General features: G+C 43.3%; 1 protein-coding gene across 1 annotated transcript; it reads right to left on the bottom strand.

Moving 5' to 3' along the window:
* Positions 1-365: 365 nt before the first annotated feature.
* On the bottom strand, positions 366-18,448 carry LOC129815047 (zinc fingers and homeoboxes protein 3-like). The gene is made up of 3 exons (XM_055868351.1): positions 18,086-18,448; positions 5,159-8,115; positions 366-1,972 (listed from the first exon to the last, which is right to left on the bottom strand). The coding sequence occupies exons 2-3, from the start codon at positions 7,909-7,911 to the stop codon at positions 1,939-1,941; spliced, it is 2,787 nt and encodes a 928-aa protein (XP_055724326.1). The 5' UTR covers positions 7,912-8,115; positions 18,086-18,448; the 3' UTR covers positions 366-1,938.
* Positions 18,449-18,870: the final 422 nt, after the last annotated feature.

The raw sequence follows: 18,870 nt of genomic DNA, 5'->3' as shown, positions 1-18,870 counted from the left end.
CTTTGAGAAAGTGTATCAACTGTCCTCTACCAGTAGATGACACTGTTTAAAAGGAAAACTTGCCAATTCTTACTTGATCTAGATTAATACGCCCCTACAAATATTGAATGAACGCTTTAATTCAATCCCACTTCTGACACCAGTGTAATGAAACCGGCAGGGAGCGCGTCTCAAACCCTGAACCTGGCCCGTAGCCCAGCATGACATTGACTGTGCCACAAAAGCATGCTCGAGTGGCAGAGTCGATATCTGCGCTTATTAACACGGGGTCGCTACAAACATATGTCATGTTCATATGTCATGTTCTATAGTCAATCTACAGGTGTGAAATCTTTTCATGTGGCAGTAAAAACAAGTAAACAGTCTTCCTCAGTGAGTATTTATTCTGGAAAGTGTAGAAAGGATGACACAACAGTGCTTTATGATCAAACTATTTCATAAAAGTTAAAGTGATCATAACACCGTAAGTCCAGATTTCTTTTCATCTTTATTTTTCAAACCAAAATAAATTGGTAACATTCAACACAAGTGCATACACTGCTGGTAGGAGATCACCTCCAATTTAACTTTGGATGGTATAGCACCGTTCTTAGCTATTTAGCAGCTTATCAGAGATGCATGTAGTGACTATGTTTGTTAATATGAAAAATTCAGAAGAATGAAAAGATCTCCTCATTTGGCTCTCTAGCTAGCACAAGATCTACCTCTGTGTCCTCCAAGGCATTTGATCAAATTGACATTTATTTTATAGCATTTGCCAGTATATTTCATATTACAGCTGAATGTTAAGCTTTTACAAGAATACAGAAGCAGCATCTTTTTTTATTTTATTCACAGATATAAACCAGCACAGCAGTAACTTTAATGCACTGGCACCTTTTTTTGATCTCAACATCACAGTAGCTGGAAAGCTATAGGTGATGGGCGGACCGGTCATATCAAAGCATTGGGACAGACTTAGTAAGGCAACGTTCGCGTGACAGGCTTCTCTTATGATTGGGTTTGTAGATTCAGCCAGGGCAGGATTGATTTTGACAGAGCTCTGTCAATATATTTATTCTGGGGCAGTGTGGGTTTAGCATTGCTCTCTGCTAGTGCATTGTATTGTCTCTTGCGTGTAGCTCAGGGTTTCTCAAACTCGGTCCTCAGAACCCCAAGGGGTGCACATTTAGGTTTTTTGCCCGAACACTACACAGCTGATTCAAATAATCAACTAATCATCAAGCTTAGATAATTTGAATCAGCTGTGTAGTGTTCGGGCGAAAAACAAAATGTGCTCCCGAGGACCAAATTTGGGAAACGCTGCTGTAGCTGAACTGTTGAGTGATCACCAACATTTATACAGAGATAAATAAAACTAGAGGCTCAATTATTTCTGGACTTACAGTGACTATAGAAGAAGAGTAAGTAAAATTGAAAAACCAATTAACGGAGGAAAGTAAAATTCAAGGCAGTGCTGAAGTACTGGTTGCTAAAAAAAAAGTTACAAATATCAAAGCCAACAATAACATCTCCTAGACACTGCTCATTTTGTCCAGTCAACAAAACCCCTCTTTAGTGCAGTTTCAATCATATACATCTCCCTTTCCCTAAACAGTATCTCTTTATCCCTCTCCCATCTTCCCTCATTCAAGTCAGTTGTCCAGTCAGTGTTAGTCTTCTCTCTGTCTCATCTGGCTTACCACCCTCTATGTGCACCATCCCATTCCCCACACGACCACAAAGAAGAATGAAGAAAGGCTTTAACATCACAGGACTCAAAAGGTGAGAAGTTCTTTCTTTAGAGGATGGCAGGAAGTGATGGGGGTATTCACAGTTACAGTCCAACGGTCCAGCTACAATCACATCTGCTGTCATAATGAACACACCAGACCATGGCCATCTGTAAAGCCAGCCAGCCAACCCATCCTTTACCCCCGGTAGGTTTGGTCCACTCCGTCACACTTCAAGCAGCTCTATTATCAGACGGTCCCTGAAAACACACACGGGACTCGCATTAGTACAATACTGTTCTGATGAAATTACATTTTCCATGAATAAATGTTATATTATGTATTTTTTGAATAAGCACTGTTAAAAGATACAGAAGTTAGTCTCTGATTTCCTCGTAACAGCCAACTCACAAAAGACAATAGACATGATTTATTCACATATATTAGCACGCTCTCTTAATCTATAATTCAATGGCCCAGACTCCAACTCTTCTAAAAATAGCTTCTTAAAACACAGACCTTTGATTGTCTGAACAAGCCACTCTGTACGAATACCCACACTCTCTCCCCCGGTTCATTTCTTTATTCTTCACACAGTAACAACTACAAACACATAACTGACATATTTTCTTTAACTTCAATTTTACAGTTTACAAAGCCATAAATAAATCCTATCCAATATCAGAGCAATATATAGCTACTGTAGAAATCAACAGTATAGTTGTTGACATTCTGTGATGACGAAGGAGCAATTATCTTTATCATTGAGGCTGGCAGGTAAACATCTGACCTAACACATAGAAATTCCATGAAGGTATGCATGTGCAGGGCAGAGACAACAATAATGCCACCCGCAAAACTAGAAAAGCAAAATGACGTTGAAAAGATGTCGGAAATACGTACGTCCAAGACGTTGAAGTTAGGTTCAATTTAGGTTCTGAATGAAAGGTGAAAATACTTATTTTCCGGACGGTGAAATCAGGTTCCTTTTCGGTTCTGAATGAAAGTTGAAAATATAAATTTTTCGGATGTTAAAAAGATGTAAAACAGGCTGTTGCATTGGCGTTATTAGTCCCGATTCCTGGGACTAATCATTTTGGCTATTTAAGCTCTGAATTATTTTTTATTTACCTAGGCAAGAACAAATTATTATTTACAATGACGGCCTACCCTGGCCAAACCTGGACGACGCTGGGCCAATTGTGCGCCGCCCTATGGGACTCCCAATTACAGCCGGATGTGATGCAGCCTGTATACCCAACTTCATCAGGAGTTATCCTGAGCATATTTGCAATGTGTTTACACAGCGGGAAATGCAGAAGTATTTTATTTTTCGCTATGATCAGCTCGTCAAATTTACGGATACAGACTTGAAACCACTGATCATGACACGTGGTGAATCTCCTGGACAGCAGCTGTGATTAGATTATCCATTCTATATTGTCCATTTTACTTCGACCTGTCCTGTTTTAGGATACAGTTGAAGTCAGAAGTTTACATACACCTTAGCCAAATACATTTAAACTCAGTTTTCACAATTCCTGAGATTTAATCCAAGTAGAACTTCCCTGTTTTAGGTCAGTTAGGATCAGCACTTTATTTTAAGAATGTGAAATGTCAAAATAATAGTAGAGAGAATTATTTATTTCAGCTTTTATTTCTTTCATCACATTCCCAGTGGGTCAGAAGTTTACATACACTCAATTTGTATTTGGTAGCCTTGCCTTTAAATTGTTTAACTTGGGTCAAACGTTTTGGGTAGCCTTATACAAGCTTCCCATAAATTGGTTGAATTTTTGCCCATTCCTCCTGACAGAGTTGGTGTAACTGAGTCAGGTTTGTAGGCCTCCTTGCTCGCACACATTTTTTCAGTTCTGCCCACAAATTTTCTATAGGATTGAGGTCAGGGCTTTGTGATGGCCACTCCAATACCTTGACTTTGTTGTCCTTAAGCCATTTTGCCACAACTTTGGAAGTATGCTTGGGGTCATTGTCCATTTGGAAGACCCATTTGCGACCAAGCTTTAACTTCCTGACTGATGTCTTGAGATGTTGCTTCAACATATCCACATAATTTTCCTTCCTCATGTAGCCATATATTTTGTGAAGTGCGCCAGTCTCTCCTGCAGCAAAGCACCCCCACAACATGATGCTGCCTCACAGCTTCACAGTTGGGATGGTATGACATCAGTGAAATAATCTGTCTGTCAACTATTGCTGGAAAAATTACTTGTGTCATGCACAAAGTAGATGTCCTAACCGACTTGCCAAAACCATAGTTTGTTAAATTAACAAGAAATTTGTGGAGTGGTTGAAAAACGAGTTTTAATGACTCCAACATAAGTGTATGTAAACTTCAGACTTCAACTGTATATTGTTTCTTAACATGTCAGCACATTTTGTATTTGATTGGGTGCCATTTAGATTAGGCTATTTGTTCGGAGAAACCTACATGATGTAAAAAGTGTCTGTCTCATTACATTGTCATACATTTTATCTCCAGCCTGTAGGCTACAGAAAAGGCCACCGTATACTATGTCTGCTACATGATTTATGTTAGATCATTTTTTGGGGCGGAGCGTTGGTGGAGAGCAGCAGCGATGCGTCTCTCCAACAGCACTCTGGAGAGGCGTGCTGGGAAAGGACAAAGGAAATATTTTGCACCCCTGCATTTTGACAAAGTGGGCACTGATTATCACAGGGAGGCATCAGCGCTCACCTAAAAAGCCCATATGCCACTGGTTGAGAGAAATAGTTATTGTTTTTGTGCAGAAATAAATGAGGTTTGGCCTCCCAGTGGTCCAGCGGTCTAAGGCACTGCAATGCTAGAGGCGTCACTACAGAACCCGGTTCAATCCCATGGTGTGTCACAGCCGGCCGCGACCGGGAGACCCATGAGGCGGCGCACATTGGCCGTCTGGGTTAGGAGAGGATTTGGCCAGCCCAGGATATCCTTGTCCCATTGCGCTCTAGCAACTCCTTGTGGCGGGCCGGGCACACTGACTTTGGTCGCCATGCACACTGACTTTGGTCGCCAGTTGTACAGCGTTTCCTCCGACACATTGGTGCGGCTGGCTTCTGGGTTAAGTGAGCATTGTGTCAAGAAGCAGTGTGGCTTGGCGGGGTCATGTTTCAGAGGACGCATTGCTCTCGACCTTCGCCTCTCACGAGTCCGTAGGGGAGTTGCAGCGATGGGACAAGACTGTAGCTACGAATTGGATATCATGACAAAGGGGTACATGTTTTTTGAAATATATATTTTTTAAACATCAAAATAATTATGTGAGGTTTTATGTGTTGTTGGAGGTGCGTCTTGGACAGTTTAGCTCAATCTGCCTCAATAGGCGGTGGCCTAATCCTGCCTAATGAGCGTGCTGCCCTTGGGTATATGAGGTGATCACAGATTCAGTACTTTTCATTAGACAACGGTAACTGATAGAACTCACCTGGGCTCTGTCTGCTGCTCACCAAAGGCCTGGCTGGTAACTGGCTGCTGGTGGTCATCCTCCCTCTCTGCCCAGTGACCATGTTGTCCTTCGGCATTCCCTGTCTCCACAGCTCTTTCTCTCTCCCCAGTCTGCTCTGGCCCTGCTGGACTCAACAGCGGCCTCTGTGTGTCTGCACCCCACCAGAATCCCTGCTGCCCTGAGCTCAGCCCCTCAGGTCCTCCATCAAGCTGCTTGTTCACCTCCTGCTCCACCAGTTTCCTATGAACCTCCTGAGGGTTGATCAGTGCCCCTGCGTTGTGGTCTCTGTGGCCCTTTCCTTCCTCCCCCTCTGCTGGTAGGCACTGGTAGCCCTCCAGCCATTTCAGCTGGCTGTTCTTGTGGATATAGCGGCTGTCACTGAACCAGCGGACCACCTCTGGCTTGGGCAGACCGGTCATGATACTCAGCTCCTCGGACTGCTGGCTGCTGGGCCAGCGTGTGCTGGTGAATGCCTGTCTCAGAAGGTGCACCTGTCTGGGTGTTTTCTTGCCCCAGGGGGCAGAGAAGGACGGGTGTGACAGGTCTGAGATGTGTGTCTCAGACTTGAGCTCTGGAGGGAAGGCCTCTGAACCAGGTTTGGCAGCTGGATCGCTCACCATGGACCTCTGCAGGTTGATCTTTATGGGGTCAACTTTTAGTTCAGGGCAGGTCCTGTCATCCCCAAAATGGTCTTCCTCCTTGATAAGCTGCCGCAGGACTGACATAGCTTTTATAGGAACCTCCTTCGTGCATTTGCCATCCTCTACAATAGATATGCCGCTGCCGCTGCTTTTGGTAATGACACTGGTGCTGGTGTTTTCGTTTTGGGCTTTGCTGGCATGGTTCAGGTTGTTGACATTATCATTATTGCTAGTGCTGGAGTAGCTACTACTAATACTGCCGTTGTTGGACTTGTGGATATTGTTGTCGTTACGGTCATCATTACCCATTGTTGATGGGTAATGATCCTGATTAGCTGTGTTGCCGTTGCTATGGATGTTATAGGTGATAGCGCTAGATTTGCTGGTGTTACTCATGACCACTTTACTTTTGTTGCTGCTGCTGAAGCCTTCCAAGACAGATGGTATGCTATAATGTCTGCTGCTTTGACTGTTTGGTTTGTCATGGCTATCAGTGAGACAATCATCATTATTGCCAATGTTGGAGGTGCAACTGATGATGCTGATTGGTTTCCTAGTGCCATGGTCCCCGGCGTCATTACTAATGGAGGAGTAACTACTGATGCTGCTGCTGCTACTGCAACTACTACTGCTACTGCTGCTTCTGCTGATGGTGCTAATGACACAACCGTTGTTTCCCGCCAAGCCCAACCTTTGCGCAACACTCTTGTCAGACTCCAGGCTGGGCACAGTAGTGGGGATAGTGTTCCTGGCTACTACCTGCGTTGGTCCGCTGACTACTGTCTGATATTTCGGGGGGATCATGGTTGGGGCGACATAAGAGACCCTAGTGGTGACCGGGTGACCAGAGGCTGAAATGCTAGCCGAAGTGGCTATGACTCCAGCATGCCTGCTCACTACACTGCCATGGGATACCCTGGCAGCCTGGTGGCTGGGGCCCACTGGAGCAGGCTGGGCATGGACAGTGTGTTGGTTTACAACATGATTGTTGTGCCGTTGCTTAGGGGGCTGTTTTGGGGGTGCTGCTCCTTGGAAGACTGTGCTGAACATCTTCCTCCTGGCCTCCTCTATCTCCTCGGGGGACCAGCTGATCCCCTGTTTGAGTCTATGGGCGGTAAACCAGAGTTTAATCAGCTCCTCTGGCCAATCAGACACCACGGTCAGGTAGCAAAGCTCGGCTTTGGTCGGGTAGGGGAACTTACCAAAGGAAGTCTTGAGAAAACTGCTGGTGTCCATGGCAGCATCATAGGTGGGGATGCTGCTCAGCGGAATCATCACCTTTGGGAGGTTTTTGCTGGAATCGGAGGAAGAGGAGGAGAATGAGAAGGTGGGAGGGCTGTGCTGGTGATAGGCTTGATTGGGCACCGTTGTCGTTATCACATGAGTGGGAGGTTTCCTCAACATAGCAGGGCCACTGGTCCTACTGAGAGAACCATTCTGTAGTTTAGGCACATTCGTCAACATGGTGGGGTCTGTCTGCTTCATCTCCTTCCCAGTGTCTATCCTCCGCACCTCTACTGTGTGGGAGACTACAATCTTCTTGTGCTGTCCCTTGGCCTTCATCATCCTCACTATAGGTGTTTTAGTGAAGGAGATTGCAGGATCGTTAGAGTCCTCCCCATTTGTTGTGAACAGGCTCTGCTCCACGATAGTCGCCCCATCGCTCTTCCTGACATTCAGGGACACAGTAACAGAGCCCCCTGACACACCAGGGTGGGCTTTAGAGTTGTGCAGGGCTAGGGCCTCAAACCTGACCACTGACACACCACAGTTCAGGCAGGAGAAGCTGGGTTGGGCCCTGAAGTCTATGTGGCAGCTGTGCAGGTGGTCCAAAAAGTAATTCAGATCTCTGGACTCAAAGCGGCAGGGTGGGCAGCTGTATGTGCCCCCTTTCTGCCATCTGTCACCCCCTTCAGGTCTGGAGGAATCATGGAAGAAATGGCGTCCGTTTTCTCCAGATATGCTGAGGATGCTGTCCTCTGGGATTGTGGGTAGGAGCTCAGGGAGGCAGCCAAGTATGATCTCCTCGCGCATGTGTTTGCTTTTGGATGGGATCATGCATGGCACTGTTGACTTCCTCTTGCTGGCCATTGTTTTGTAGTGGTGTGTAGATGATGGGTGACTGACTGGTTGTCCCGTAAGGTAACGGAGGGCGAGTGGTTTGTGGAGAGGACTGATGGAGTTTAAGTGTCATGGGCCAGCCGCGATGACATTACAGTGTTGCTTCATGTTTGTCCTCAGCTTCTGGGACTCCTCTCACACGACAGCAGGCTGTTTTGGCAGGTCACAGGAAACCTATGGGAGAGAAAACAGAAAAAGATGTGATAAGTTAAATAATTCCTAATAAGAATGCATCCACACACATTCAGGGAAACTCCCAGTCATTTTTACATTGTCATGTGCCTCACTCTTCTGCCAACCTTGGATAAGAGCCACTGTCCACATTTTACAGGCAATAATGTTCCAACCCTTTACATTGTGGTGTAAACAACTTTTGGGAGCTATCTGGTGACATCAGTGGTACCCGATGTTCTCTCAACAATGATTTTGATGACACATGCAACATTACGTTATGTTAAGCAATCAAATCGACAGACTGCATCAAAGGGCCTCCAACTATTTGTCACCCTTTATTTAGGATGACGTACGCTATTCGTTTTGGTAAACACACACATCCATGAATACATACACACACACACACACACACACACACACACACACACACACACACACACACACACACACACACACACACACACACACACACACACACACACACACACACACACACATCCACTCTCTGTAAATATACCCCCTTTGTACTCTAACACACTCACACATGGAGGTTCCTCACAATTGCTTCAAATTTCACATATGCATGCACGCACACACTCGCACACACCAGTGTTCATTTAGCTACAAAAATATATATATAATTTGGAAAATCATTTCCGGGATGGTAAAACTGTTTCCAGTGTAAACCAGATATAAAGCATGCAGAAGAGATAATGGAACTATATATTTTGAAATAAGATCATCTTTGAGAACTAACAATCATCAAAACTAAAACTAGACAGAGAATCTAAAACTGTTATAATGTTTGAGTCACTCAGATAGCATAAGAACACGGCATTAGCCATATCAAAATGTGTAGAATTGCAGGAAACTAGCTTTAAAATATCATTATTTTTCTCTCAACCCCATGACAAAATGTGTAGAATTGCGGGAAACTATCTTTAAAATATAATTATTTTTCTCTCAACCCCATGACAAAATGTGTAGAATTGCATGACACTAGGCAAAATGTGTAGGATTGAAGGAAATTAGCTTTAGGACAGCAAAATTATGTCTCTGCGGCCAAGAGGACGGTTTAAGACTGCACCATTAGCCATGCCCACTCCCCCCAACGCTAACTTTGACGCCGCTGCTGAAAAAAATCCTAGGAGAAACACTGCACACACCACTTAACCAGTTTGAAGCCTTTTCAGGACAAAGGTCAACTCTGGTCAGTGTTTTCTGCTTATTCTGTTTTTACAGTTATGTAGCTAAATATATAGATAACAACATTCTTAGTACAACAACATAGAATATGAAGCGAGGACACAAATCTGCTTCAATTCCTCACTGCCCTCTCATTAAACACAACCCTCCCCACACATATTCTCTCTCTCCCTCCGCCTCTCTTGCTGTGAATTTGTTGATGTGTGACGGGGGTGTTGAAAACTGCTCTTGATCTTATCTAGTTCTCACAGAGATGTCATGATGCTTCGGCAGATAGCTGAGATATGTCTCTCTTTGGCAGACGTTCATCATCATCTTCATCATCAGTCCATATCTCAGTGTCCTTCTCAGTACTTAATAAACCGATTTATTACAAGGTGTGTCAATATAGCACGCAGAATGAGCACACTATTACATTCTTGAAATATCTATAGCCAAATTCTTAAGAGTCAGGTCATTATTCTCTTGAACATGGCCATACTCCTGAAGAACCTGTATGTATTCAGCCAGTCAAACCGAGTGAAGACATGCGTATGCATTCACCATGGCCTGCTGGTTGGTAAATAAAAGATGAACCTGTTCCGGAATTAAAAATCCCAAATGACTACCCACAGTACATGCTGATCCCGGACAGGACGTGATGTCCTTTTTGTAACTGCCTCTTTTATTTCTAATGACGGCTCCCTTCCGACTAAAAACAAAACACCAAAAAAAACTAGGTCACCAGCAACTTATGTAGTAATCCCGGTTCGCTGCATCCAGACGTGGGCATTTGCTGTATGTTTAGCTGGCGGGGAGGTCATGATACTTTCTGACGGCACACAGTTAACCCCTGATGAGGACAGTGGGTTTAGTGAGTGCATTCCATTGAGACGTTGGCTACAGCTCTCATGCCAGAGAGTCTGGTCTTCTCATGCTCAACGAATAAAATGCAAAGGTATGGTTTTAGTACTGTGTGGACAGGGGAAAGGCAGCGGACTTACTAGTTAGTTCCCAGTTACAGTACATTCGGAAAGTGTTCAAACCCCTTGACTTTTTCCACATTTTGTTACGTTACAGCCTTATTAAAAAAATGGATTCAATTAAATGTTTTCCCTCATCAATCTACACACAATACCACATAATGACGAAGTGAAATCATGTTGTAGATTTTTTTGCACATTTATTAATAAATCTTCTTATGGCTGCAATCCCGTTAATGGGATGATATGACAACAGCCAGTGAAAGTGCAGGGAGCCAAATTCAAACAACAGAAATCTCATAATTAAAATTCCTCAAACATACATGTATCTTATACCATTTTAAAGGTAATCTTGTTAATCCCAGCAAAGTGTCCGATTTCAAATAGGCTTTTCAGCGAAAGCACCACAAACGATTATGTTAGGTCACCACCAACTCACAGAACAATTCAGCCATTTTTCCAGCCAAAGAGAGGAGTCACAAAAAGCACAAATAGAGATAAAATTAATCACTAACCTTTGATCTTCATCAGATGACAATCATAGGACTTCATGTTACACAATACATATATGTCTTGTTCGATTAAGTTCATATTTATATCCAAACACCTCAGTTTACATTGGCGCCATGTTCAAAAATGCCTCCAAAATATCCGGAGAAATTGCAGAGAGCCACGTCAAATAACAGAAATACTCATCATAAACTTTGATGAAAGATACATGTTTTACATAGAATTAAAGATACACTTGTTCTTAATGCAACCGCTGTGTCAGATTTCAAAAAGCTTTACGGCAAAACACAATATTCAATAATCTGAAAACAGCGTTCAGCCACAAAAGCAAGCCATACAGTTACCCGCCAAATTGTGCAGTCAACAAAACTCATAAAAAGCATTATAAATCTCCACTTACCTTTGCTGATCTTCGTCAGAATGCACTCCCAGGACTCCCACTTCCACAATAAATGTTTGTTTGGTAATGTCCATAATGTATGTCCAAATAGCTATTTTCGTTAGCGTGTTTGGTAAACAAATCCAACGTCAGGAAGCGCGTTCACTAAAAGCTGACGAAATGTCCAAAAGTTCCGTAACAGTCCGTAGAAACATGTCAAACAATCTATTGAATCAATTTTTAGAATGTTTTTAACATAAATCTTGAATAACGTTCCAACCAGCGAATTACATTGACTTCAGATGAGCGATGGAACAGAGCTCCCTCTCATGTGAACGCACATGGTGAAAGCATAGTCAGGTCATGGCAGACCTGACTAATTCCCCTCTCATTCGGCCCCCCTTCACAGTAGAGGCATCAGACAAGGTTCTACAGACTGTTGACATCTAGTGAAAGCCGTAGGAAGTACAAACTCATCCATATCTCGCTGTGATTTCAATAGGATCTTGGTTGAAAATCGACCAGCCTCAGAATTCCCACCTCCCGTTTGGATTTTGTCTCAGGTTTTTGCCTGCCATATGAATTCTGTTATACTCACAGACATAATTCAAACAGTTTTAGAAACTCCAGAGTGTTTTCCATCCAATACTAATAATAATATGCATATATTAGCTACTATGACTGAGGAGCAGGCCGTTTACTCTGGGCACCTCTGTGCACCTTTCATCCAAGCTACTCAATACTGCCCCTGCAGCCATAAGAAGTTAAAAATAAAAAACTGAAATATCTTATCCCTCAAAATTGAGCTCAGGTGCATCCTGTTCCCATTGATCATCCTTGACATGTTTCTACAACTTGATTTGAGTCTACCTGTGGTAAATTCAATTGATTGGACATGATTTGGAAAGGCACACACCTGTCTATATAAGGTCCCACAGTTGACAGTGCATGTCAGAGCAGAAACCAAGCCATGAGGTCAATGGAAATTGTCCGTAGAGCTCTGAGACAGGATTGTGTCGAAGCACAGATTTGGGGAAGGGTACCAAAACTTTTCTTCAGCATTGAAGGTCCCCAAGAACAAGTTGAGTAAAAGCAGTAAAAGACCAATTACAGCCCGCTTGGAGTTTGCCAAAAGGCACCTAAAGGACTCTCAGACCATGAGAAACAAGATTCTCTGGTCTGATGAAACCAAGATTTAACTCTTTGGCCTGAATGCCAAGCGTCACATCTGGAGGAAATCTGGCACCATCCCTACGGTGATGCATGGTGGTGGCAGTATCATGCTGTGGGGATGTTTTTCAGAGACAGGGACTGGGAGACTACTCAGGAGTGAAGGAAAGATGACTACAGAGAGACCCTTGATAAAAACCTGCTCAGGACCTCAGACTGGGGAGAAGGTCCAGCTTCCAACAGGACAACGACCCTAAGCACACAGCAAAGACAACGCAGGAGTGGCTTCGGGACAAGTCTTTGAGTGGCCCAGCCAGAGCACGATTGAACATCTCTGGGGAGACCTGAAAATAGCTGTGCAGCGACGCTCTGCATCCAACCTGACAGCGCTTGAGAAGATCTGCAGAGAAGAATGAGGAAAAACTCCTAAAATACAGGCGTGTCAAGCTTGTAGTGTCATACCCAAGAAGACTTGAGGCTGTTATCGCTGTCAAAGGTTCTTCAACAAAGTACTGAGGAAAAGGTCTAAATGCTTATGTAAATGTGATATTACATTTATTTTTTGCAAAAATGTCTAAATCTGTTTTTGCTTTGTCATTATTGGTTACTGTGTGAAGACTGATGATAAGATGTTTTTTTTAATCAGTTTTAGAATAAGGCTGTAACGTAACAAAATGCGTAAAAAGCCAAGGGGTCTGAAAACTTTCCAAATGCACTGCATGCAGTTAATTGTAATGTAGAACTATAATCATTACTGTCTCATCCTAACTGATAGTTTTTCACAAATGTGGCTCAAATTTTGTTTCCTGGTCTCAGAGCTCCTCAATCACCGTACACATGTTGAAATACTAATGCATCAAGGAGGTTACAAAAAATATGGCCTACAAAATGTGCATGTAAAATGCTTTTATCTGTCTTCATCACAATGATACAAAGGTCATGCCATTTAAAAAATACCATGTGATAGAAAATGTCATCTGAGCACTAATAGGTTGAAGTTATTTGTGTCCCGAGTACTGCGCTGAGATATAGCACAGTGCCGTTGCCCTGGTACCTCTCCCCCTAAAACATCCAATTCCATGCATGACAAACCCAAGACAGGCACAAAGTTGAGCAAGGGTACATGAAGAACCAGGTCACCATTCAAAAGAATGGGGTGCATTATCTCACGAGCGAGATGTGCGATCAGACAAGACTAGGGCTTCTCAGACAGGGAGCCATTGAATGGTGCACTCTGAAAAGAGGGGCCTCGTGTTTCAGCGCTAAAGTAGACGACTCAGACGGGAACTGTCTCCCGGTGTGTCGTATGTCCCGATACTGGCACTGGCTCTATGGCTGAGATGAAAAGAGTTTAATCTCCATAGACCTGGAGAGTACTGATCTGAACTGAGGCAAAGTAACAGAGCTTTCAGACAAGCTCTCAGAACACCCCCGCTCACTCTTCATAAGCAAAGTCCTCATGTTACCTTGTGTGCTCAACTCAGTCGGAATGATTTCATTTCAAGTAACTATTTAATATTTGGTTTATAGGAATAAAACACTTATAAAAAAAGGTGGTTTCATAGCTGAAGGGGTACAAAGTGGTACACCTTCAATAAAATAGCCCACAGGCACGTGTAAATTGTAGGGTCGCCAACAGTTGATATTTGCAAACAGAGATTGGCGTTTGCAATGCCATGTTGCTGGTCACATGACTGAGGAGTAAGAGGACAGAGAAGAAGGAATGACATAGGGAGAGCAGACCCAGACAGACAGCTGGAGTAAGAGGAGGACATGAGTGAAGATGACAGAGAAAGCAATGAAGTACACATCCACATCGTTTTGCACCAAAGCTTTCAGAAATATTTATCTTTTAACTCAACTGCCAGTAAACAGTCGGTGATGCTGCAGTCACACAAGGGCTGAGGAGATCTTGGCTGTTTTATGACATTTGTTTTCAATATATTAGCGTGTCAGTGATCCACAGCTGTCTTGAAAGCCTGCTTAGCTGGTATTGAGTTGAAGATCAACAGAAACAGAAACAGCTCCTGGCATAAGTGGGTGTGGGACAGACAGAACAACTCCTGACAGACATCTAAACGATAGGAAAAATCTGTTTCTGAGTACATCTACCACCAAATGTCCATTAAATAGATTCAAGTCATGTGAGTGGATCAGCTGGAAACCCAAATATAAGAGACGGATAGCAATTACTTCCCTGAACAGGGAAGACGTTGAGAACAATGCCGCCTCATTTATAAGAGAAACGTGATCCAGCGCTGGGATCCTTATTCAGAGGACTGACCGTCGACTTGTCATTGTTCCATTTCCTGCATGTCTGGATGTCTCCTGTGTCTAGTATGCTTTCTGTGTCTGTTATTGACTGAATGGCGGGAATTTAGTGGGCACATAATCATTTAAGTGTATAGCTATGTAATGGATTAGTGATTGCATTCATAAAATCCACATTTACTGTAATGAAAAACATACCTGTATCCAAGGATGTGAGTGGTTAACCTAGTGTTAATACAGTGGGATCTGTCTTCATTATGTTCCCAATTGTATGCCCGTAAATTCTGTATCTGAGTGTGTCTTCAGGGTGTGTGTGTGTTATGTATTTCTACGTGTACCAGTATATGTGTGTGTGTGTGTGTGAACGTATGAATGTCTGCTGAGACGCAGGTGTTGTCAGACGTCAACCACCCCCCCCCCCCCCCCCCCCCCACACACTACATCCGTGACTGCAGCCGGTCCGCTGAGAGACCAGTCGGCGATGCCACTCATGTGTTAACATTGTCATGGCAACCCCTCTCTTCTCCTTGCCCACCACACCCCACACAGAGGAGTCAATCGTCTACACCCACCACGCATCCAGACAGACGTGCACACGAACACACACACACACACACACACACACACACACACACACACACACACACACACACACACACACACACAAAACAACCTTATATGGCAGGCAAAGGACAATGTTAATCCTCCTGCAGTGCCATCTCTGTAAATGCCAGCCTTGGCTTAGTTGTTCCGGACTATTGGGGTGGGGTCAGTTGTAAAGACACCTTCCCACAATGACAATACCAAAATACCTGCTCAATGACACAGTCCACCCTACTGATTAAGAGTTTGTGGCACCAACTAATAAAAACAAATGAGGTCTACATACATTGCAAAGGGTTAGGGCTAATGCCAAAGCATCTCTTGTTCTGTTCAAATACATTTTCATGTCCTCCATCGCAATCTTATATTTTTCACCAGAGCCTTCCTCAATGGCCTGGCTGAATGACGGACTAAATTTGTGTGAAGAAATCCTGAGTCACGGGAGCCTATTTCTGCGTTTTTGATGAATAACTCCTTCAGTTCTGTATCTGGGACTCCAGGCCATTGATTTGGCAACTTAAAAAGAAAAAGGAAGAAAAATGGCGGCGTATTGCGCATTGTACTGTCCAACCTAAAATGGCTGACATCACAGCCTCTTGTAACTGCCAGAGTTTGGCAAATGCCAGCTCCTGCTGACCAAACCTTTCTTGCACGAGACAGAGAAACTGGCAGGGGCTCTCTCCTCTCTAGCCCCTAGTTTTTGTGCAGAGAAGTTTATTTTGGTTGGAACTGAGCAAACATGCTGTCTCAAGGAATCTTTCGATCGCATTGTACCTCGATACTCCTAAGAAAAAAACGATACCATACGATGAAAAGGAGAGAATAAGAGTGAACCCATACAGAGTGGTGTAGACTTTCAGACTAACAAAACAAAGCTCTCTAAGTAGTATGCTTATGGGACTGTTTTTGTGAGGAGGGGGAAGTATGCTGTTATCATGAATATGGTTGTTTGTACAGAACTGCTGGGAAATAGATCTGGTTGGCATTAGATAGCTGATTTTCCTCTCTGAACTTGAGGAATGTTATACACTCGATGTCAGCTAAAACTGCAAATCATGACCATATGACCTGCTTGAGTGTGCTCTGGCAATGGCTACACAGCACAGTGAAACCTAGGGCACAGAAATGAAAATATTGTTTGACTGGTGTCGATAGACATCAGAACATATAATCCGCAAAGCGGTATATTTGTACAGTAACTAAGGAGTGTCATCCGAGGACGTTTCTTTTTTAGAGTGGAGTGGGCACTCTCGGTCCATTACGCTGTGTCTGTGTATACACACACTCTCTGTTATGGCCATAGCCAAAACTGTGAGCCGTCCCTAATTGCAGGGAATAAGGATAAAAGGCAATATGCCTGGCCTCATTAGAACAGTTCCGAGAAGGAGAGATGGAATAACGTTCCCAGGGATCCACAATGGGAATTGACATTCCCCCAGTGTAACCTCCTAGAAGAGTGCAACCCTCTACACATACACACTCACTGGACCAGGCTGAATCTAGCCAGGCTGTGGGAGCTAGCGTGTCTAGCTTTGTATTAGTCAGTAATGAGAGACGTCTGCCAAGCATTGGAGCAAGGGAATAATCCTATTTTACGTATGTCATGCATCTACGAATTTTGAGGGGGCGCTAATGGTAAAATTAGGTGTCTGCATATTTATTCTAATTGAATAACCTTACATTATATTTCATATACCCTGGTAGCATGACATGCTTCTTCAGTTCCAATTGGTATGATGCCTCTGACTCATGGCATGTGCATGAATCACTCACACATTTCCCTGATTACAGGGTTGAATATTTAACCGATAGTTACCGGATGAATATTTTCTGCCGCTCATTCAAGAGGTAGGATACCATCTTATGGTCCTATATGATGTGTATGAACATCAGACACACATAGAGCAGTGGATAAGGTAATATTAGTCAGCATTGGGATCCATGCTGAATACCTGCTGTGTCACAGGCATGTTGGACAGCTAACAGAAAACGCATTGATTATACTGGGTCACTTCATTGGCTAGACACCTAAAGAAATGTGGGTGTCCTGTCTGTTTTAGAGATGGGAGTCATGAGGAAGACCGTACAGCGTGCAATTTTCTGACAGGTTGACACACATGAAAAAAGGCAGATCAAAAGATGACAGCTCCCAAAATGCAGTTGATTGCTGAGCTATAAGCATCAGCAAGTCAGTATCGAGGACTGGGGGAAATGAAATGAAAACAATTGTGCAATACATATAACCAATAATGTGTTCAAAGAAACATCACTTAAGAGTTGAAATGAACGATTAATGTCGCCATAAAATTCATAGATTAAAAAGGAATACATTTTTTGCAGAAAATCCAGCTGGACGTCTGGGTCGTCCAAGTTAGGCTACCAGTCATCAAATCCAATAAGATTATGTATTCGTTACATAAAAAGTCCTTAAAACTTAAATACGGGAATAGTCAACACTGACTCACTCAAAAAAGAAGAGGGAAATATTCAGCGTTGTGCAATAAATTCATCAGAAACGTCACATTGTAACGTGCGATAGAGGGCAAGTAAACGTTGTAGGCTACATTCTTGAAACTAACAAACTGGCAAGTTAACTCGTTCACTCCAGTAGCCTGTTGGGAAACATTGGCTCTCTTCTTACTTGCGACAATCTTCAGCTCATTCTGTAGAATTAAACATATTCCCCAAAATCCTAACTCGACACCCCCCACCTACTGTCGCCATTTTATATATTTGCGACTTCATATAAACTGCCTAGACAAGACTACAGCGCCAGATAAAATTATATAGCCAAAATTGGAGTAAACAATCTGGAATTATAACTCTAATAATACGAGCTATTCTATTGTACAAGGAAAAGTGTCATTACCTTGATAGTTGGTCCGGAATAAAACGGAATCCTACATTAATATAGAAATGAATTATATTAGATTAGCTCCGTTCGTTGCGCTTTGAGAGGAGGGGGTGGGTCCTCGCCTCAGATGAACCCGATGAACTGGCGTGAACCCGTCAGTCAGTGAACACAGCAAGGTAGGCTACATTACCTCTCCTCGCACACTGTATGGACAGAAAACAACTATGGTCGGCGGCTGGACGACGCAGACAAAAATTATACGTAGTGTAGCCTATTTCCTATGAACACGTGATTCAAAGCGTCACCCAAAATCCTAAACCCTTTCATCTAAATGTTGGAGAGGGGCGGGGGTCGGACGGTGAATGTATACGCGAGAGATGCGCTCTGAACAAAGCAAAAGTATTGGAGACGAACAACGATCGGTCAGTTTTGAACAGTAGCCTACTGAAAATGTAAGAGTGTATTTGAGCATTTGCCAAATGTGTAGCTTAATCATTTTGACATCATTTCCAATCAGAAAAGGTCTTACCTGCCACGTAAGCCTAATAAAAACAGTCATAGCCTAATGAATATACATAATAATTAGGTCACACCGTTTTGTCAATTTAACCCGTGTTAAGGTGTCTGTCTAACCATATAGGTACTTTGGAGAGTGGTTCATACAAGGGAAAAGTATTGAATAATTATTATACCTCAATGAATGAGACATTAGGCCTGAATATCAACAAGGCCAATTCAGCCTAATGAAAAGCGCGCGTAAAGGGGTAAACAGCTAATTTCACAAATGTGTCGCGGCGATG

This window comes from Salvelinus fontinalis, chromosome 18, assembly GCF_029448725.1.
Source record: "Salvelinus fontinalis isolate EN_2023a chromosome 18, ASM2944872v1, whole genome shotgun sequence".
Classification (NCBI taxonomy): domain Eukaryota; kingdom Metazoa; phylum Chordata; class Actinopteri; order Salmoniformes; family Salmonidae; genus Salvelinus; species Salvelinus fontinalis.
The sequence above is the reverse complement of the archived record's forward strand: the minus strand, read 5'-3'. Positions and strand labels throughout refer to the sequence as shown.